This window comes from Pelophylax lessonae (assembly GCF_965119305.1).
Source record: "Pelophylax lessonae genome assembly, chromosome: 9".
NCBI lineage: Eukaryota > Metazoa > Chordata > Amphibia > Anura > Ranidae > Pelophylax > Pelophylax lessonae.
The window spans coordinates 80177792-80200546 of record NC_138776.1 but is presented as its reverse complement, the minus strand read 5'-3'; the positions used below and the strand labels follow the sequence as shown (position 1 = coordinate 80200546).

Genomic DNA, 22755 nt, shown 5'->3' with positions numbered 1-22755 from the left:
TTCAATATACACGCTTTTGGGTTAAAAAAAATAAAATTGTGGCATAGTCTGTACTAATCTATTTAAAAATTACAAACTTAAAGGGGAATTTTCTTTTTTTCCCCTTCATAGCCTGCTGCAGAACTGACCGTGACATAAAACATAAGACACTGCTGTGTTCACATGTGCTATTGAAAACTCATCAATTTTACATCATATTTTCTATTCCCCTATTCAATCTACACCCTTTGGGGTAAAAATAATTAAATTGCGGCATAGTCTGTTTCGGTACGTGTGAGATACACCTTCCAAATTTTTGGGGCGCATCTTCCATCGCCGAGGATTGCAGGGTGCTTCAGTTTGCCTCCTGCCTGTTCCGAACTCCTCCTACTCATCTTCCTCATCCACATCCTCCCTTTAGGGTACAAAAAATTGTAATCGGGGCCTAGTCTGTGTTTGTACGTGTGAGATACACCGTTTTATAAAGTTTTTCTATTCCGCTATTCAATATACACCCTTTTGGGGTGAAAAAAATTAAATTACGGCATAGTCTGTATCGGTACGTGTGAGATACACCTTTTAAATTTGTTTGGCGCATCTCCTTCCACCGCCAAGGATTGCAGGGCGCTTCAGTTTGCCTCCTGTTCCGAACTCCTCCTACTCCTCTTCCTCATCCTCCCTTTACGGTACAAAAAATTGTAATCGGGGCCTAGTCTGTGTTTGTACGTGTGAGATACACCGTTTTATATCCTTTTTTCTATTCTGCTATTCAATATGCACCCTTTTGGGGTGAAAAAAATTAAATTTGCAGCATACTTTGCATATTTGACTGTGAGATACACCCGTTGTATTTGTATACTGTTTTTCTATTCCGCTATTTAATAAACACCCTTTTGGGGTAAAAAAAAAATTAAATTGCGGCATAGTTTGCATATTTGACTGTGAGATACACCCGTGCGATACTGTTGTTGTTTTGTTCCGCTATTCAATAAACACCTTTCTAGGGCAAGATCATAAATTACAGAAATATGAGGAGACCGTCAAATATGGGCCGTGGCCTGGGTCGTGGTGCTGCTGGTAGAGCTCCTGTTGCAAGGAGAGGATGTGGTCGATCTGTGCCAGCTACACGCACAAGTGAAACACCTTCCTCAAGTGTGAGTAGGCGACAGAACCTGCAGCAGTATTTGGTAGGGCATCATGCGCCTCTAGAAGTGATGAGGCCAGAACAAGTAGAGGTGATAGTAGATTGGTTTGCTGCTGACAGTGCCTCCAGTTCCTTCACATTGTCTCCCATCCAGTCTACTGCTGAAAGGTCAGAGTTGGCACCTGCAGCCAATGTCCAACCGTCTTTCACCTCACCCCCTTGCAAATCAGGCAAGCAGTCTGAGCCCCAAGTCATGCAGCAGTCTCTTCTTCTTTTTGATGACTCTGTCAGCAGGGTTTCCCAGGGCCATCCACCTAGCCCTGCCCCAGAAGTGGAAGAGATTGAGTGCAGCGATGCCCAACCACTTATTTCTCAAGATGAGTACATGGAAGGACCATCGCAGCACGTCTCCGATGATGACGAAACGCAGGTGCCAACTGCTGCGGCACTCAGAATTGTGGAGACCGACAAGGAGGACAGGGGTGAAGACTGGGTGGAAGATGATGTGGAGGACAATGAGGTCCTCGACCCCACATGGAATGAAGGTCATGCAGGTGACCTGAGTAGTTTGGAGGAAGAGGCGGTGGTCGCACAGAGCCACCAGCACAGCAGAAGAGGGAGCAGGGTGCAGAAGCGGAGCGGCCGTGCCCTAGACACTACGCCTGCTACTGCCCAATGCAGCAAGGGACCGAGCGCACCAAAGCCAGCTCAAAGGAGTTCTCTAGCGTGGAAGTTCTTCAGAAAATGTGCTGATGACAGGACACGAGTGGTTTGCACCCTGTGCAATCAGAGCCTGAAGCGAGGCATAAACCTTCTCAACCTGAGCACAACCTGCATGATCAGGCATCTAAGTGCAAAGCACAAGCTGCAGTGGAGTAGACACCTTCAAAACCAAGAAAGGTCTCTGGCTCCTCCTGCTTCCTCTTCTGCTGCAGTCTCGGCCTCTTCATCCACCTCTGTAGTGATACCGGCACCTGCCACCCCACAAACAGATGATCTGTCAGCAACACCACCACCTGGGTCACCAACAACCATCTCCACAATGTCCCGTGGAAGCGTTCAGCTTTCCATCTCCCAAACACTTCAGAGGAAGAGGAAGTACCCCCCTACCCACCCGCGATCCCTGGCCCTGAATGCCAGCATTTCAAAATTCTTGGCCTTTGAAATGCTGTCATTCCGTCTGGTGGAGACGCACAGTTTTAAAAGCCTTATGTCGGTGGCTGTCCCACAGTACGTCGTGCCCAGCCGCCACTACTTTTCCTGGCAAGCCATCCCTTCCCTGCACAACCAAGCGGGGGAAAAAATCAGGTGTGCACTGCGCAACGCCATCTGTGGCAAGGTCCACCTAACTACCGATACGTGGACCAGTAAGCACGGTCAGGGGTGTTATATCTCCCTAAGGGCACACTGGGTAAATGCAGTGGCGGATGGGCCTGAGGCGGATAGCAATTTGGCGCATGTCTTCCCACCACCGAGGATTGCAGGGCGCTTCAGTTTGCCTCCTGTTCCTAACTCCTCCTACTCTGCTTCCTCATCCTCTACCTCCTCCTCATCCGGTCAGCGTAACACCTTCACCACCAACTTCAGCACAGCCAGGGGTAAACGACAGCAGGCAGTTTTAAAACTTGCCTGTTTGGGGGAAAAAACCACACACCGCTCAGGAGTTGTGGAGGAGCATAGAACAGCAGACAAATGAGTGGTTGCTGCCAGCGAGCCTCAAGCCCGGCCTGGTGGTGTGCGATAACGGGCGAAATCTCATAGCAGCTCTGGGCCTAGCCGGTTTGATGCACATCCCTTGCCTGGCGCATGTGCTGAATTTGGTGGTGCAGAGGTTCCTTAAAAATTACCCCGATATGTCAGAGCTGCTGCAGAAAGTGCGGGCCGTCTGTGCGCACTTTCGGCGTTCTCACCCTGCTGCTGCTCGCCTGTCAGCGCTGCAGCGTAACTTCGGCCTTCCCGCTCACCGCCTCATATGTGACGTGCCCACAAGGTGGAACTCCACCTTGCACATGCTGGAAAGACTGTGCGAGCAGCAGCAGGCCATAGTGGAGTTTCAGCTGCAGCACGCACGCGTGAGTCGCTCTGCGGAACAGCACCACTTCACCACCAATAACTGGGCCTCCATGCGAGACCTGTGTGCCTTGTTGCGCTGTTTTGAGTACTTCACCAACATGGCCAGTGCCGATGACGCCGTTGTCAGCTTAACTATCCCACTTCTATGCCTCCTTCAAAAAACGATTCGGGCAATGATGGAAGAGGATGTGGCACAGGATGAGGAGGAGGAGGAGGAGGATGAAGAGGTAACATTTCCAAGGCTTTCAGGGCAGTCATTCGCAAGGGGCTCCGAGGGTGGGTTCCTGCACACACAAACGCCAGGGACACAATTGTCCAGCAGGGGCACAGTTCTGGAGGATGAGGAGGATGAGGAGTAGGAGATGGAGGAGGAGATGGAACCATGTTCACAGCAGGGTGGCACCCAGGCCAGCTCATGGCCATCACTGGTGCGTGGCTGGGGGGATACAGAGGACACAGACGATACACCTCCCACAGAGGACAGCCTTTCGTTGCCTCTGGGCAGCCTGGCACACATGAGCGATTACATGCTGCAGTGTCTCCACAACGACTGCCGAGTTGCCCACATTCTAACTTGTGCTGATTACTGGGTGGCCACGCTGCTGGATCCCCGTTACAAGGACAACGTACCGTCCTTAATTCACTCACTGGAGCGTGATCGCAAGATGCGCGAGTACAAGCACACGCTGGTAGACGCGATGCTGCTGGCATTCCCACCTGACAGCGGGGCCACAGTGGAAGCACAAGGCCAAGGCAGAGGAGGAAGAAGAGGTCGCCAACGCAGCCAGGGCACCGCCAGCACCTCAGAAGGCAGGGTTAGCATGGCCGAAATGTGGAAAAGCTTTGTCAGCACGCCACAACAAACAGCAGCACCAGCAGCTCATATGGAACGTCTTAGCAGGAGGCAGCATTTCACCAACATGGTGGAGCAGTATGTGTGCACACGCCTACATGTAGTGAATGACGGGTCTGCCCCCTTCAACTTCTGGGTCTCCAAATTGGGCACATGGCCTGAGCTTGCCCTTTATGCCTTGGAGGTGCTGGCGTGCCCTGCAGCCAGTGTATTATCTGAACGTGTATTTAGCACGGCTGGGGGCGTTATCACAGATAAGCGCAGCCGCCTGTCCAGAGACAATGTGGACAAGCTCACGTTCATTAAAATGAACCAGGCATGGATCCCACAGGACTTTTCCGTACCTTGTGCATAATAGAGATGGTTACCGACCTTACCCAGCCATTGTTATATTTTTGATCTTTCTCACTCTTTTGGGGTGTACCCTAATTTAAAATGACTGAAAAAAAGCAGTGTTGGCTACCTCGTCCCCCTCCACCGCCGCTTCCACCTACACCGCCACATCCACCGCCACCTCAACCTCCCTCCTACTCCATATGGGCCTCGTCCTTCACAGATGAAGAAAATAGTTTTATGTTTCTGTTTTTTTTTTGTTGTTTTAAGTTATTTCCCTATCCACATTTGTTTGCAGAGCACTTGCCATGCTCTTAACTACGTTTTGCTGCCATTTGCAGCACTCTAGCCCTTTCCATTGGTGTTTTAGAGCCATTTTAGTGCCTGAAAGTTGGGGTCCCCATTGACTTCAATGGGGTTCGGTGTCCGGGTAAAGTTCGGAAAAAGTCTGGGACACGGACCCGGACTTTTTTTTCAAGTTCGGCCGAACCCGCCGAACATGGACATCCAGGTGTCCGCTCAACTCTATGGCTGTCTAATCTCTTCCCGCAGTGCAATGCTTAAACAGAAAATAACTATGCTAAGTAGAGAGATGACCGCAATAAATCCTTCACAGCAGAGCTGCTGCAATACTGCCCCATGTGTACTGTACACTTGGCCATGGATGATCATTGGCTCTGGTACTACAACCGATGCCGAGGCATCCTATGATCCTCAATCACCATTTTGTCAGTTTAACCTAAGTGTATTTTAGGAAGTATATTGTGATAAATAGCTTAGGTTATTAATAAAAGGTCTACTAAATATATTTCTTGGTCTATCCTACAGGCTAACTGCATTTGTAGTGAAGTCCTTTAGCAAAGGGCGGCCCTACATATTTATAGATGAGAGTCACTTAAAGCAATCTTTTGCCGGGCTTCAGAATATTCGTAAAGAGACTGGCTGCTTCCGTAATGTAGGAAGACTACTGAATACTGCTATGCAGGTAATTTTAAAATCATTCCTATAAAATGACATATGCAAATTGTGATATAATGTTTATCATAGACATGGTTATATTATAAAGACATAGGGGTTGACTTACTAAAGTAAAATAGATTGTGCACTTTGCAAATTGCAGTTGCACTCTGCAAGTGCAGTTGCTCCAGAGCGTAGTAAATGAGCAGAAGCTCTGCTGATTTCCATCAGCCAATCACATGCAAACAAACATTCAGTTTTTTTTTTCTTGCACATGAGTGGGTATTCTTTGCCAAATGAAGCTTTACCTCATTTACTAAGCTCTGGAGCAACTGCACAGTCTATTTGCCTTTAGTAAATCAACCACTTAGTACCCTCTATGTCCAGATTTTTATGTTTTATTGGCTTGGATCATAATTTTTTTTCCTGCAATCACATTTCATAACATCAGTTTCCATATATTCTATCCTTATCAGCAGTGTAAGAAAATGTCTTTGTATAAGTTAAACAGTTTATTAAAGTATACAGGTGCATCTCATAAAATTAAAACAGCCTCAAAAAGTTAATTTATTTCAGCAATTCAAATCAAAAAGTGAAACTCATATATTTTATATAGATGTGTTACACACAGAGTGATATATTTCCAGCATTTCTTTCTTTTAATTTTGATGTTTATGGTGATTATGATTATTAGATTACGTAAGACCAATAAAAAAAAAGGATTTTTAATACAGAAATGTTGGCTTACTGCTGAGGTGTTATGGAAGCCCAGGTTGCTTTGATAGCAGCTTTCAGCTCGTCTGCATTGTTGGGTCTGGTGTCTCTCATCTTCCTCTTGACACTACCTCACAGATTCTCTGTGGGGTTACTATCAAATCAACCTTGTTTTCCATAACACCTTAGCAGTGCCACAGGCTGATCGCCTCAATGCCACTCCGCATTGATGCAGTAATTCATGCAAAAGGAGCCCCGACCAAGTATTGAGTGCATACTGTACTGTACATGGACATACTTTTCAGTAAGCCAACATTTCTGTATTAAGAATCTTCTTTTTATATTGCTCCTATGTAATATTCTAACTTTCTGAGACATTGAATTTTGGGTTTTTACTAGCTGTAAGTAGAGATGGGTCAAACACCCACCTGTTCGGTTCACAGCTGAACTTCTCAACAGGGGAAATGTTCTAACCCGAACAGCCAACCCCACTGAAGGGAGCTAAACAGGAGAAATCAAAAGTTCCCATTTTGAAGGCTTATATGCAAGTATTTGGCCATAAAAGTGGTATGGGGGTCTGGGTACTGCCCTGGGGGACATGGATCAATAATAAAAAAAAAAAAAAAAAAAGCTCTTGTTAAATGCTTCCCGTGGTCTGCCTATTCACGGTTTGACAGTTCTTATATAAGAAATGGGCAGGTCCGCGCCGATGACATCACCTGGTGGCCCCAACCCTCATGACGTCACCGACCCAGCATGCACCAGTCTGTGACATCACGAGGGGATGGGATCACCCGGTGATGTCACCGGTGTGGCCTCTCCCATTCCCTGTATAAGAATTGTCAAACCGCAAATAGGCAGACCGCAGGAAGCGTTCAACTACAGCAGAGATTTTTTTTGGGGGGTTAGCAGGTGCACCAGGCGGTGTGATTGACGATGGCTTTACATCAGGGGACACTATTTTTTTATTTTTATTTTTGAATAAAGGACTTGTCAAAAACTGTCTTGTGTGTTTCTTTTTTTATAGATGAAGCACCCTACAAAGGTAGGTGCTAGGTAAAAGCATAATGGGCTTTGGCTGCCTAACAGCAGGGCCATGATTTTCAGCTGGACTGTCATGTCTGTCAGGTGCGGCTACTGAGAGGGGAGTCTCCCCACTGGCTCCATGAGAGGATTCTCATTGGGCAGTGGAGGAAACCCAATCAGTGGCCCATTCAGGCCTGTATCTACCCCAGAAGGCAGATTCTGCCGCAGAGGATTCTGGGAGTGGGTATAAGTTTAAAGGGAATGCATGCCGCAGCGTCTTTGGCGGGAAGCAGAGTCCCAGGAGAGAGAGTACGGCTGTCTCTCCTCCTGTCAAAAGGATCGGGTGTCTTGGATGGCTGCCTGAGAATATAGAAGGGAGAGCTGAGCTGAGCTGCAGAGAGGATCCAGTGTGCCAAGGACCAGTGGAGAAAGAGGGGTTCAGTTCCAGGAAAGCCTTCCAAGGTTGTGAGTACTGTGAACTGCCCCTGGGGTCTGCCTAGTGTAGAGGGGACCACTCCGGGGAAGGTCCCAGGGATCCTGGAGCCTGCAAGTGTCAAGGGGGTTGCCTAGTGAAAGGACCCTGAAGTGTTAAGAGGGCTGCCTAGTGAGAGGACCCTGGAAGTGTAGAGGGGGCGCCAGCGGTTGGGCCCTGAAGAGTCAAGTGTGCAGTGTTAAGAGTTGCAGCAGTACTAGCAGTTAAAAGGAGCTACCTCAGTCAGTGAAGGGCTGGAGGGAGTCATACACAGGACTTTGGGGCTTTGTCAAGAGTCAAGAGTCAAGGATCATTACAGTCCTGGATCTTCTGAGTTAACCAAGGAGTTAAAATCGAAGTTTCAGCACTTTCAGCAGAACAGTATTTAAAGCGCCAGGAAGCATTGGTCGGAATTCAGCTGGCGTCAAGACAGCGCTAATAGGCATTTTTCTACAAAGTGTCCCAGTTAAACCTAGTTGAGCCAGAGGAGTATCCCACTCATTCCCTTCTCCCATCCCCATTATAAAATAAACAACTCAAACCAAAGATGTCGGAATGGTCATTGTTTCAATTCTCACACTTGGGTTTTCAACTTAAATGTGTTGGAAGTGTTTCCAGTAACAATGGCAGACCCACATCAGGCTCAATGCCTGGAAATATTGCTACATACATTTTTTTGGTGAATAGGTAGGGGTAGGATCTACCCGATACCAATTCACATATGGGGGGGGGGCGGATCTATGGGCCCCCTTGTTAAAGGGGGCTTCCAGATTCCGATAAGACCCCCAAACTGCAGACTCGACAACCACAGCCCAGGGAAGAGGCCCTTGTGCCCATCAACATGGAGACAAGGTTCTCTGGGGTGGGTGGGGCACATCCTCCCTTTCCCAGAGTACCCGCCCCATGTTGAGGGCATGTGGCCTGGTATTGTTCAGGAGGGGGGGCTCGCTCGTCGCCTCCCATGACCTGCCAGGCTGCATGCCCGGATAAGGGCCTGGTATGCATTATGGGGTGGACCCCACATTCAACTGACATCAGAAGGGGGCAGTGCCATCGGGTAAGGTTGCCCCGCCCCTTGCCTATAAAAGAACTGTCAATGCTGAAGAGCGGGCATACAGCGAGTAGCCTCTTAGGAGGCAAAGCTTTTTTTTTGCAATTTTTCTATTTTTTAGTTTGGTGGGAGTCGTGATTGACTTGTGAAAAACAGTTTCCTGTGGTTTTTATGTTTTTACACTTTTTTGTTGAATGGGTAGGGGTACGATGTAACCAAAACCCGTTCACATAGGGGAGGGCCGGGAACTGGGGGCCCCTTGTTAAAGGGGGCTTCCAGATTCCGATAAGGCCCTCACCCACAGACCCCGACAACCACAGACCGGGGTTGTCAGGAAGAGGTCCTTATCCCTTGTCCCCCCCTACCCCAAAGTACCTACCCCCCCATGTTGAGGGCATGTGGCCGGACTCTAGTCGGGCCACATCTGGAGTATTCCATCCAGTTCTGGGCACCGGTCCTCAGAAAGGATGTGCTGGAACTGGAGAGAGTCCAGAGAAGGGCAACAAAAATAATTAGGGGAATGGAGGACATCAGCTATGAGGAAAGATTACAGGCATTGAACTTATTCTTTCTGGAGAAGAGATGCTTGAGAAGGGATATGATATCAATGTACAAATATTGTACTTGTGACCCTAGCATAAGGAACAAACTTTTCAGAGAAAGGGAATACAATAAGACACACGTGGCCACTCACTAAAACTAGAGGGAAAACGGTTTAACCTTAAAATACGTAATCTTCCCCAAGCAGTACTATCGGCAGGGAGCATCGATAGTTTCAAAGAACTATTAGATGGGCACCTTAAAGACCACAACATAAAGGGATATACAATGTACGGTTAACAGCAAACACACACACACATCATAGGTTGAACTGGATGGATTGATGTCTTTTTTTAACCTCACAAACTATGTAACTATGTGGCCTGGTATGGTTCAGGAGGGGGGGGGGGGGGGCGCTTGCTTGTCTCCTCCTTTCCTGACCTGCAAGGCTGCATGCTCGGATAAGGCTCTGGTATGGATTGTAAGGGGAAACCCTGGGCCGTTTTTTCATTTTTTTTATCTGTATTGCACTACATTTTTTCCTTTAGAATTGTCAGTATTGCTGCAGCAGGCTCCATACAGTGTACAGGAATTTTTCACTTTTATGGTTTCATTTAAGCGTCATTAAAATCACTGCTCCTTTAAAAACAATTGTTTTAGAAAAATAAAAATTAGCATTGATACATGTCCCCCAGGGCACTACCCAGCCCCCCATACACTTTTTATGGCAATAACTTGCATATAAGCCTTTTTCAATAATGACTTTTGATTTTATATGTTCCTGTCCCATAGACTTTAATAGAGTTTGCATGTTCACTAGAACTTTTTCCCTGTTCAAGATGTTCTGGTGCGAACCGAACAGGGGGGTATTCGGCCCATCCCTACAATCAACTAAAAAAATAATTTATAAGGATACAAACTCAGTGTTATGATTGAAACAAAGACTGTACAACTTCTTGGGAGTGTGTTCATTCCTAAATAAAATAAAAAGTATTTCTTCTTCATTGTTCTTTTCCTTAAACCTGTTCAGCAAAGTTTCAGTCCATACATGTTAGACATAACCATTGGTCTTTTTTACAGGGAGGAGCAAAAGATGATGTCTCCCTTTCTGCCTATGTGACAATGGCTCTGATAGAGGCCGGTGTATCTCTGGAAGTAAGTGATCATCAACATTTAAAAATATTAGTACATTCCAGTATATGTTGTACCTATCCAAGAGAAAAAGGGATCATGCTAAATTATTTCCAAGCATAACACCTTTTTTTCAACCAATTGTTTAATAGTAGGTGTTGTTAGAATGTGTGTATAGTTGGCCACTGGTGTTTCATTGCAGTTATTGTTAGATTGTAACATGTCACCGTCGAGGCATGAGTGACTGGGCTTGTAGCAGCTCCCATCTATGTTGTTTTATATAATCGATTTATGCCTAAGCAGGATATCTGATATGACTTTTAGTGGGGTAGAGTAGAAAGTACTATACATATTGACAAAATATGTGGATGGAAATTAGGGATGATCTCCAATTTTTGTCGACTATGAGTTCAACGCAATCCGTTTACCAAATGGGTAAACTAAATAGCCAGTTTCGGCCAGTTCCCCCACCTGCTAAACTTTCAGCTGCTGAACCTGGAAGTCATTCTTTTAGTAGTGGTATTTCTACCGCCACTAAATAACTTCCCGCTGGTTAATTGCTAGGGTGCTGGGCTTCACAGCTCCACTGGATGACAGGAGACAGGCTTGTCAACAACAACATGGTCACATTTTAACAACATGAACAAATTTCCCATATGATTTATATAACTCCTCCTTCTATATTGAGGGCCAATAAGCCAAAAACAAGAAGTCCCTGAATGATGGTCAATGATCCCCCCTAAGTGGTATTCAGCCAGATCTCTTTTTTTTGGTTTTGTATAGAAAGGGGAATAGTTAGCACCTCTTTCAGATTTTTATTATTGTCTGTATCACTATCCCCTCACTATGTGTCCCTTAAAAATCCAGGTTTGTGAGCTGAATTATTCCTAGCCCCTCTCTGGATTGCCTTCTACACACATTTTGAAGCAGATTTCAATAGGGAATGAATGCCACCATTACAGTCACCATTGGTCTGTATGGAAAATCATTTCAGGGAGGGTAAACAAGAAGGTCAATTCATAGTATTGCCTTGGGTGTCAAAGGGAGTAAGTTATAGGAAGGTTTCCCAAGAAGAGACACAGATGACATTATTTTTAAACTGAGAAAAACGTTTTGGCTGCAGTTCTATTTAAAATGTATTTACCAAATTGCAGATTTTAGTCATATCCATCACATCATCATGCATCTTTATCCTCTTGATTACTCTTCCCAATTTTAAATGAGGAAATGCTTAGTCAATGTATTTATTTCTAGGATCCTCTGGTCAAAGATGCAGTGTCCTGTCTGCGGAAGGCTGTTGTGGATGTGACCAATGTATACACTCTGGCCCTGCTGGCCTACACCTTTACGCTATGCAAAGAGACAGAACTCAGGGAAGCTATATTGGACAAACTGGAAGAAAAAGTTATACGAGAAGGTGAGGAAAAGATTTACTAAAATTATTCTAGGCAGAAGTCAATGTATACTTTAACTGAACATTTTTAAGATCATTTTTAAAATGTAATATATTCAATTGAAATCCTTCTTTGCACCCCTCTTCTGTTGGGACTAAAACAGTGAGTGCACTGATTAATAAAAGGGGGAAAGGATCAGATAAAAAATAAATTACCCTGTAAGTGGAAAGCCTATTAAAAGTTGGGTTTAAGCCGATTATATATTATTTATGTTTATACGCTTCAAAAAATTTAAAATACTATAGGTACTGGTGAAACCAAACATTTATTATATGATATATGTTTAAAAAACCAAATCAAAGTCACAGTGATAGGTGAATGGGTGTAAAATAAACAAACAAAATGGTCAAATAACATTCGATGTGACTTTCCAAATAAACATTAAAATAAAAGTCCATTGAATAATGTGATCCAAAATGTGAAAAAATGGTGAAGAAAGTCCAATTAAAAATCAAGGTGATGATGTAGTGTTCCCTCCACCGGGTGAAATGCCTCCTTACCTGGCGGAAAGAAGGTAAGTGCCTGATAATGATATTCTAATATGGAAACCGGTGCTCTATTTCCACCTGCACACGTGCAAGGTCACCCAGGTGATAAATAAATACAAGCCTCTTACCAGATGTAAGAGACAATCAAGCCTCTAAATATCCTGATCATGAGGATGCTTCTTTAACACCATGGATGGATGAAATCATTCGCACTTTCTTCCCTCTGTATATACCAACATGTGTCTCCTATCCTTTTGGGGTGATGGACTCCCCGCGATGTTCCAACGTACATAAAAGAATGGATGGGACTAATAGTGCATTACCTTTTGTATGCAATTTATTGATATACAGATTTGCACTTACAGTTAGGTTGAAAGTTCGGGCAGAAAATCAATTATTGACAGGCTGAGGATCTCTAGGTGCATCGGGTCCGGCTGCAGCACGGACCGCCGATGACGCAATGACGGCACGCCGTCATTGCGTCATCGGCGGTCCGTGCTGCAGCCGGACCCGATGCACCTAGAGATCCTCAGCCTGTCAATAATTGATTTTCTGCCCGAACTTTCAACCTAACTGTAAGTGCAAATCTGTATATCAATAAATTGCATACAAAAGGTAATGCACTATTAGTCCCATCCATTCTTTTATGTACGTTGGAACATCGCGGGGAGTCCATCACCCCAAAAGGATAGGAGACACATGTTGGTATATACAGAGGGAAGAAAGTGCGAATGATTTCATCCATCCATGGTGTTAAAGAAGCATCCTCATGATCAGGATATTTAGAGGCTTGATTGTCTCTTACATCTGGTAAGAGGCTTGTATTTATTTATCACCTGGGTGACCTTGCACGTGTGCAGGTGGAAATAGAGCACCGGTTTCCATATTAGAATATCATTATCAGGCACTTACCTTCTTTCCGCCAGGTAAGGAGGCATTTCACCCGGTGGAGGGAACACTACATCATCACCTTGATTTTTAATTGGACTTTCTTCACCATTTTTTCACATTTTGGATCACATTATTCAATGGACTTTTATTTTAATGTTTATTTGGAAAGTCACATCGAATGTTATTTGACCATTTTGTTTGTTTATTTTACACCCATTCACCTATCACTGTGACTTTGATTTGGTTTTTTCCCAATTTTGATATATATTGTTTAATATATGATTTTTCACATTCAAGAAAAGCGCACCATCACTTTTAAACATATACACGTCCTATCATCTGGTTGCAGCCTTTCACCTAATCAGCGCACCCCTTTCTTTTCAATATTATATGATATATGGTTAAATGTATGTGGACATCCCTCCAAATTACTGGAGTTTAGGCAATTCCAGTAATGATTACTGTCAAAGCTAAACCATACAGTATAAAGATATTTTAAACAACTGTGCACTTTCAAACCTATGGCAACAGTTTTTGGAAGGCTCTTTTCTGTTCCAACATGGCTGTTCCCCAGTATACACAACTAGGTCCTTTAAGACATGGCTTAATAATTTTAGTGGAGGCACTCAAGTGACCTGCACAGAGCACTGACCTCAGCCATACTGAACACCTTTGGGAGGGATTGCAAATCTGATAGAATGCCAGGTTTCCTTGTCCAGCATCAATATTTGACTTCAGCAATGCTCTTTTGGCTGAATAGGAACAAATTCCCACAGAAATTCTCCATAACCTGTGTTCTTCCCACTATTCCTAAAGGATTTCTCCTATTGTGCATTTTAGGTTACACTTCAAAATATCACAGAGGAACAAAGGATGATATAGCCACAAAGAGGCTGCCCACCCCTATTAATACTCATAGTTGTGTCATGGGATGTACAATAAACTCATATACTATAAATGTGATGGTCAAGTGTCACCAAAATGTTGGCCATATAGTGTTTGACAAATAATTAGCAGTGAATTTTGGTTTGAGAGAATTGATGTCTATTTTCAGACCTTCTCTCACTAAAACCTTGGACTGAGCCATATGAGTGGGTAAGGGGGGGGGGGGGTTGGAGAATTGCCTAATTAATTAGGTATACTTGTCAAACCCAGCTCTAGCTTTGATGTTGCAGAATTTTCATTAAATGCCAGTTGTAGTGTCTCCTTTTGTCCTGGCTGATGCCAAACTAAATTCTCAGAGATACTGCACCACTTATAGTAAGGTGCTAAGTTCAGTTGTTAGAGAAAGACAAGATCATAGTGTACTTATGTGGTGTCTTTGTATTTACAGATGGACAGCTCCACTGGGCACGGGATACTGCTCCTCCCGTTCAAGATTCATACTGGTACAGAGCCCCCTCTGCTGAGGTGGAAATGAATGCCTATGTACTCCTGGCTCTACTTTCTGGTCCTAAACCTGACCTGGGCAAAGCTACGGAGATTGTGAACTGGCTGAGCAAACAGCAGAATCCCTATGGAAGCTTCTCATCTACACAGGTGACTGATAGCATTCCAGTGCATTACATATCTCATTACCATTTTCACTTAATATCAAGTCCACCAAAACATAACTACACCATTATGGCTGAACTCTTGTAGATTAAATCACTGACATAACTAGTTAAATGTCTCAGTGACTGCAAGAAAATACATTTTAACACCCAGATGGCCCATCTTTACAACCCCAGCAAAGCCATGGTCAGAGCCAGATTTGAAATGTGCCCCTGCTTGGTTAAAACCGACCTTAGCAGATCACATATATGACTACCTCACTTTCATGTTCAAAAGGAGTAAAAGGAAAGTCCTACATGGCTACAAGTCATGGTGTCTTAGCTACCGCAGTGGGTGAGTCACATACTCCTTCATACCCTGAAGTGCAAAGTATATCCTTCTGTTCCTGGCTTTGAACAGAGCATTAAGAAAGCAAGGAACAGATGAATATCCATGGCAACCTATGTTCCTTTAGTACATTTTTTTGCTGCCCCTTGCATCAGAACGTATGCATATTAAAGCCTGTACTACTGTATGCACCGAAAACCTAAGATAAAAATGTAAACGGAAATAGGTAAAACTTAAAACTTCTGACATCCTAAAAAATTACTGGTGGGGCTTTGTATCCAGATAAACACATCTACAAGTGTGAAAATTGATCTTTCATAGGAATATACAGTATTAAGAACCCATCAGTGGTCTGGCAGCACCATTGTTTGCCATAAAGCTGAGTGAACAATAAGAAAGCCTGGGAAAATGGAGATGGGATTTCATGGTGGTGTCAGGATTAGTGGGGGAGTTTCTATACGGTATGTTGTTCATTGTATTATTTTTACAGTCACTTTGTCCATTTAGGGTTAGGGAAAAATTCTCTTGATAGGTCACTTTTACCCACTCCCCACTAATACTCTCTATCTATGCTCACCCCTGTTTTTTTTTTTTTTTTTTTCATCTGTTCATCTGTTCATAGCCCTAAGTCTAATCCTTGTGTAAACTATATGTCAGTCAAAGGCTTTGTCAGATAAACAAAATGGTAGGGGATCACTGTGAAGGTGAGTATCAGTGGGTGGGTAGGCTTTCAAGTGAACCCATAACTTTGCTCTAAATGTCCAAAGTGATGGATTTTTCTTAAAGACCAAATGTTAAAAAAAGGGTGGCCTTTGTTTAGAAACAATATGTTAGTTGCAGAAACGGAACACAATCCAAAATCTGGAACCTCATTAGAAGAAGGCATTGATTAGTAGATGAAGGCCTTTACAAACATTTTCTTGTTCTATATAGGACACAGTTGTGGCTCTACAAGCTCTGGCCAAGTATTCAGAACTGACATTTAGTGATAAGGGCGATGTGACTGTGACTGTCAGTGAAAGTACAGGATTTCTGGAGAAGTTCCATGTAGACAAAAACAACCGCCTCCTCCTTCAGAGAGCATCGCTACCGGCTGTTACTGGAGATTACACAGTGTCTGCCACAGGAAACGGCTGTGTTTTTGTACAGGTAAGAGGAAATCAACCATCTGAAATTTTTTATCTTGTTTGTAGTCATTCTCAAACTCAATTTTCTCTGCTTACCTCACAGGCAGTCCTGAGATACAATGTTCCTCCACCCAAAAGGGACACCAGCTTTTCATTAAAGGTGACACCACATTCAAAAATAGAGTGTCGGGGGGATCCAGTGAAAAATTTTGAGATTAACATCAATGCTGCGTGAGTTTTATAACCGTTTTCAATTATTCATCGGGGACTCATTTAAAACTTGGGGGTATAACATGATCCTAATTTGTTGATGAATGGTACAATAAAAAAGCATTCCTAAAATGTCTAACTCTTACTTACTCAACTGAAGCTGTATTTGTTTCTGTGTTACTGTTGGAAAGATTTTGTCTCACTACTTATACTGACGGGAACTCACAGACTTTTTAGTGAGATCCCTGAACCTGGGGGGGGGCTCTATAAAAAGGAAACCAGTGTGTAAAGTTCAACCTGGTATTTTTCTATAAATGGTTCCTCTCCAGGTTATCAGATCACTTCACACACTTCACACTGCTGTTGGAAAATTCTTACCTATAAATTATCCTAAAGTATTAAGAGGCATGACAGATTATTTCACTCTAGCCCCCCCCTTTTTTTACTTTCATAGCTACACTGGAACCAGAGAAATAACTAATATGGTTGTTATAGAGGTGAAGATGCTGTCTGGATACATTCCAATCAAGAGTACTGTGAGGAAGGTAAGGATGGCTACCAAAAAATATTCTATTAGTATACGTAAAAAAAAAGTTAGTGTTTCTGCCCACTGTATGATAGCAAATTATAATAATGTGGGGCATGGTGGTGGCTCATTGGTTACCATCACTACATTCCTTCTCCTGTTCTTAGGATAATTTTTTTATCTGAGAATCTGCCTACAAGGAATATGTATGGCCTATCCATGCATTTATGTATTTCCTCTGGGTTGTACAATTTTCTTACACACCTCCATAAAGGATTTACTAAAATGTACAAAATAATGAAATATTGATTGCTTAGTTGAGAATACCTATTATTCTTGGAAGTGCAGGGTGTGCCTGTGCTACAATTTAATCAGCAGTCTTAAGAATTAAGTGTGGATTTCAGTAACCCATAGTACCTGGAAATGATCAAAAGAAGCCCTTGTCTGTGGGAAAAGTCATGTGGATTAGCTACCATGACTTACTGTAATTTGATCATTTCTTTTTCATTTAGAGAAATTGGGCACAAGAGGTAAACCTAAAAACCTAATTTCAGCTCCAAGTTAGGTGGTTTCCTGTGCTCTCTTCCTATTGCAGTCATTCTTTCACTAGTACCAGCGAGACCTGGTCGTCATTTTGACACACTGTGCTCCAGAGACAGTAGCCCCTGTTTAAACAATTGATAAGTCATTGACAAATATGTAAAATAAGATTGTTACTAGTTTTTTGATGTACAGAGCAAAGGATATTTTTATGATTAATTAATACATAACAGAAAAAAGGAGTCTGCAATGGGCCAACGTGTTTTGTGCATGAATAGGGCCCCTCTGATTCCCACTGTATTAAAGCGGAGTTCCGGGCACAAAAACAATTTTTTTTTTTGTGCCCCTCTGCTAGGTAGACCTCACCTGAAAAGGAATTGGATAGTTATTTTTATTTTTTTTGTTTACTCACCTTTTTATTGAAGATCGTAAATACTCACCTCTGACTGCTTCCTCCCTCGGAGCCGCGGCTCACCCCATCACTTCCTGCCTCGCGATGATTCCTGGTAGCTAAACATCATAGCTCCCAGGAATCAATGCGACGGCACCGGCCCCGCTCGTCATTTCCGGGCGCCGCACCGGAAGTGACGAGAGGGGCTGGTGCAGTGCATTCTGGGACAAGAAGACGCGGAAGAAGACAGAGAAGAGGACCGCGCCGGCTTCAGCTGCCCACAACAGAGATGGAAACGCTGTGGAAGAAATTTTATAAGTAAGTATTTCTTCTAAAAGGTAAGTGCGAACCGGGACAGATCAGAGGCTAGCCATTGTGGAATGTGCTAGCCCTGACTGTCCCGGGGGTATGTTCAGTAAAAAATCATTTCTGTGCCCGGAACTCCACTTTAAAGTGTATTGTATTTGTACTGTCTACCCTCAAGTTGTAAAGCTCTGCGTAAACTGTCGGCGCTATATAAATCCTATGTAATGATAAAAGATTTGAAGTACTAAACATACACTTCTCTCAGCAATGGGTGGAGATCGACACTCGAGGCAGGAAAGGAAGATATAATACCCTCCCCACCCACCCTGGTCCTCAGGCCAAATGTTCTTGACTATGGTAAAACATACTACACTTGGAAAACTTTGGTCATAAACAATTGTGAAATGTGCTTTTTAACCACTCCTGGACCAGAAGATTTCCCCCCTTAATGAACAGGCACTGTGTTACTTTAATGGATAATTGCACGGTTGTGCGACGCTATACCCGAATAAAATTGATGTCCTTTTTTCCCCACAAATAGAGCTTTCTTTTGGTGGTATATACAAAAAAAGAGCGACAATTCTAAAAAAAAAAAAAAAAAAAAAAAAAACAATACAATATTTTTCACTTTCCGTTATATAACATTCTCAAAAAAAAAATTAAAAATCAAAATTTTTTAACATTTTTGGCAATTTGGTTTCTACTACATATTTTTGGTAAAAAAAAAAAAAAAATCTCAATAAGTGTATTTTGATTGGTTTGCGTAAACGTTATCGCTTCTACTAACTATGGGAAAGATTTATGTCATGGCGGTGATCTGCGATTTTTTGCAGGACTGCGACATTGCGGCGGACAGATCGGACGCCTAACTGATGCGTTGCTTGTGAAATGATCACAGAGACCTGTGATCCTCTATAGCAGGATCACAGGAGCTCTGTGATCATTCCAGGGAGAAGAATGGTCTGCTGTGTTTACAACAGCTACCCGTCCTTCTCTCTCAGCGGGGAACGATCGCGGGTGTCAGGCGGCAATCAGAGCCGCCTGCCCCATGCATTGGAGTCCCCGCTGCCGAGTGGGGGCGGGAGCGCACCGCTGGTGGTGTGCGCTCGCCCCCTAGTTGCAGGCGCGCGACCGACGTAGGTCTACGTCGGTTTGAGCAGGAGAGCCGCAGTAAATCGGCGACAGGCGGTCGAGAACCAGTTAATGACCAACTTACTTTCCATACTATGTCTGGTTATGGTGACTGGAGTAAGTAGGCATAATATATAGAATAGTCTCCAATACATAATTCAAAAATATTATTACAAAAATAATCTTTATTTAAAGAATATTCCTACTCAGAGATCTGATTTGTTTGAGATATAATAAGCCAGGGGTTGAGTGACATGACAACAGCCACCAAAAAGGAGAAAAGCAAAAAGAAAAAGGAAATCTACCCCATATTTTATTTTTATATAGATTGACAATTTAAATTCTGTATGAGCTAAACCTTGTCTTTATATTGTTGGCAGTACTCCTTGAGTATGGTGATTAACCACTCTGCAAGGTTTTACCCCCTAATGACCAGGCCATTTTTTGGAAAACGACACTGCGTTGCTTTACCTGACAATTGCCCGGTCATGCGATGTTTTACCCAAATAAAATTGATGTCTTTATTTTCCCACAAATAGAACTTTATTTTGGTGGTATTTGATCATCTCTGAAGTTTTTATTTTTTGCGCTATAAACAAAAAGAGACCGACAATTTTGAGAAAAAAAAAAAAAAAACAATATTTTTTACTTTCTGCTATAAAACACATCCAGTAAAAAAATTAAAAAAATCTAATTTCTTTATCAGTTTAGGCTAATTTTTATTCTGCTACATATTTTTGGTAAATAAATTCTGGTACACAGCATATGCAAGAAGAGGAATATGATGTCATTGGTGGCTCAGTGGAGAAGGAATAGGCTGGCCGCCAATGACGTCACGCACCTCATTTACCACAATACCCTGCTGGAAAAAAAATACTTTTCCCTGATATCTTAGGGCAAATTTTTTTTTTCTTTCAAGCAGATAATTGTAAGGTCATACGAGAGGTGCAAAGGTTGTGCAGCACTGCATGCTGATGGACATTTTTGTGAAGGGGGGAAAGTTTGAAAGTTAACTTTGCTAAGCTCATTAGGCTGACACGTAAGTTTAGGATTCATTTCAAAGTTTTGATCCAGCCACCAGGGCAAATACTAACCCAACACATCACCATCACCAAATAGTGGCAGGAAACTGTAACCTTTTTATAATAATATAATATGAATATTAAGATATGTTATTTATTTTTTTTTTTTCACAGTTGCAGGACAGACTGATACAGAGAAGTGAAATACAGACGGACATGGTCACCTTATATCTGAATGAGGTTTGAATGCCTTTTTTCATGTACATATTGACTTGAGATGGCAGCTATACGATCCATCCTCTCTGCAGCATAATTGTGATATACAGTACATGTAGACAGGTGCAGTTTACTTTCTCAACTGCAGATGGTGATCTTCCGCAGCGGCACTGCAGTTTGAAAGAAAGTCAAGAGAATCATGGTTCCTCTATGGTTTCTTAGGAAGCTATTATATTGGATGCTGCAGCCCCATGTGACTCTAGCATTCCAGCAGCCATCTCGGGTCAGACAGATCCTTTTTAAGGCACGCATTTTGTGCACTGGTAGATTAGGGACAGAACTAATGGCAGGGAATGGTTCCTAATGAGGAGGAAAAATGTAGGGCTTTCAACTTCTCTGGACATCTACCTGCTTGAGGACAAGACGGTCAGGTTGCATTCTGCCCCTTTCTAAAGGCTCAGTCAGTTCGGCTGAATCCTGCTCTGTACTCGCTGTTGGAACCGTGAGTGTTCCCAGTTGGCCTGACTTCCCACCGGATTATTTGTGAACTGTCTTTGCATTATTTCAATACAAGTTATTTCATCACACTGGGACTGTGTGTGTGTTGCACCCCACCTGCATACAAATGCAGCTATTTTGAATCACTTATTACACTCGCATGGCCGGTCTCGCTTTAAAGAGGAAGTAAACCCTCCTCTGACACTTTTACCTATAGGTAAGCCTATGATAAGGCTTATCTATAGGTACTGTAAATATCTCCTAAACATGTACCGTTTAGGAGATATTTACCTTACATGCAGCCAGTGACGTCACTGGCGCATGCGCTCTGAAGGAACGGCTGCTGGTGCCGTTCCTTCAGAGTCCCGTGCTGTGACTGTCGGCTCCCACGCGCGTGCGCGGGAGTGACGTCATCGCGGCTCCGGCCAATCAGATGGCCGGATGCCGGGATTCCAGAAGACTGGCGACTGGACATTCAAAGTAAAAAAAATCAGCGCTAAACTCTAAATGAGGGGGACCACTCTATCAACCTTCAATATCCAATACCCAATGGTCTCAAAAAGCTGTAGATCACAATGATCAGATAATAAATGAATGTGTTAGTGGATGACTAAAGAAAAATGTGAGAATGAGGAAAATCAAAGTGATAGTAGAAAAGTCAAATGAAATATTCTCAAATGGTCATCCAATGGTGAACGATCTGCTGAATCCAGATCTAAGCGCTACTATACAAACACAAGTGATTAGCAGTAAAAAACAAATAACTAAATAATATGTGAATCGTTTTTCCTCATACAGATGATGAACAACAATAAACAATATAAAAATGTGCAAATAACAGCATGAGGTGATAATGTTGATGTAAACAGTTATGGAGTGTCACAAAACCGGACTCAAAAAGTGCAGCAGTGCCAAACTAAAGGTGCATAAATTGTCCAAAAAATAGCTCTTAAGCTAATATCAGTCCAATGCAGTGATTAAAGTGCAGGGTGCCACAAAATTAAGTGATATCTTCCAGTGCAATCTACAGGTGAGGTTTACACTTTCAAACACAGCAAAGTGAGTGTGTCCCGGTGAGCTCGCAATCCAACACTGAGTGCAGTGGCCGCTCACCTCCACAACACTCAAAAAGAGCATTAGGTATAGTTATCCAAGCTCCTCTCAATCTTCCGACATATGCTTATTGTCCTCCAGCTGTTATGGGTTAAGTGGTTTAGAGTCGGTCCACGCAGGTATCTCTTAATCCCACTGTCTAGTACCTGTAATGGTTTGTATTGATGGTGACTACAGTGAAGCTTTTCCTTCCCTCCAGGAACTCCGCTCTAACAGAGGGGGGCTGCACTTTCCTGCCTCCCCCACAATGCACTGCTCTGCCAGGTTGCTGTAGGACTTTCCCCCTTGAGGACAAGTGAACCCTGGTCTTACATTCTACATTCTAATAAAGTATTAGAAGCTACACACCTCACTGAAACATGTGCAAATTCCCTGATATCAGATCCGTACACAGCTTGCCATACTAGTAGCAGAACATCATTTTCTCAAACTAAAATTTGCTGCCAGAGCCTATAAAGCTATAAGGACTGCAGAACCCCTCCGTCCCTCATAGTCTATGGCTCGGTTACAGAAAAGTAAGCTAACCTACTCAGCATGTCGCCCGTCATAGAGGTAAGTGGGCGGCACGGCGGGGGCTCGTTCTGAGGTAAGTATTTCATAATGAGCTAGTGTGCGATGCATACTAGCTCATTATGTGTTTCTCTTGCAGGTTGTAAAAAAAAAAAAATGTGGGGTTTACAACCTCTTT

General features: G+C 43.3%; 1 protein-coding gene across 1 annotated transcript in view; it reads left to right on the top strand.

Annotated features, from left to right (window-relative positions):
- LOC309564231 (alpha-1-inhibitor 3-like) overlaps positions 1-22755 on the top strand; it is a 92792-nt gene that overhangs the window by 55923 nt on the left and 14114 nt on the right. The window contains exons 6-13 of the mRNA XM_082268858.1: positions 5211-5367; positions 10223-10297; positions 11528-11690; positions 14440-14645; positions 15921-16136; positions 16218-16345; positions 16779-16869; positions 20415-20480. Of these exons, the coding sequence (XP_082124984.1) occupies positions 5211-5367; positions 10223-10297; positions 11528-11690; positions 14440-14645; positions 15921-16136; positions 16218-16345; positions 16779-16869; positions 20415-20480 (1102 nt within the window). The remainder of the gene's footprint in view (positions 1-5210; positions 5368-10222; positions 10298-11527; positions 11691-14439; positions 14646-15920; positions 16137-16217; positions 16346-16778; positions 16870-20414; positions 20481-22755) is intronic.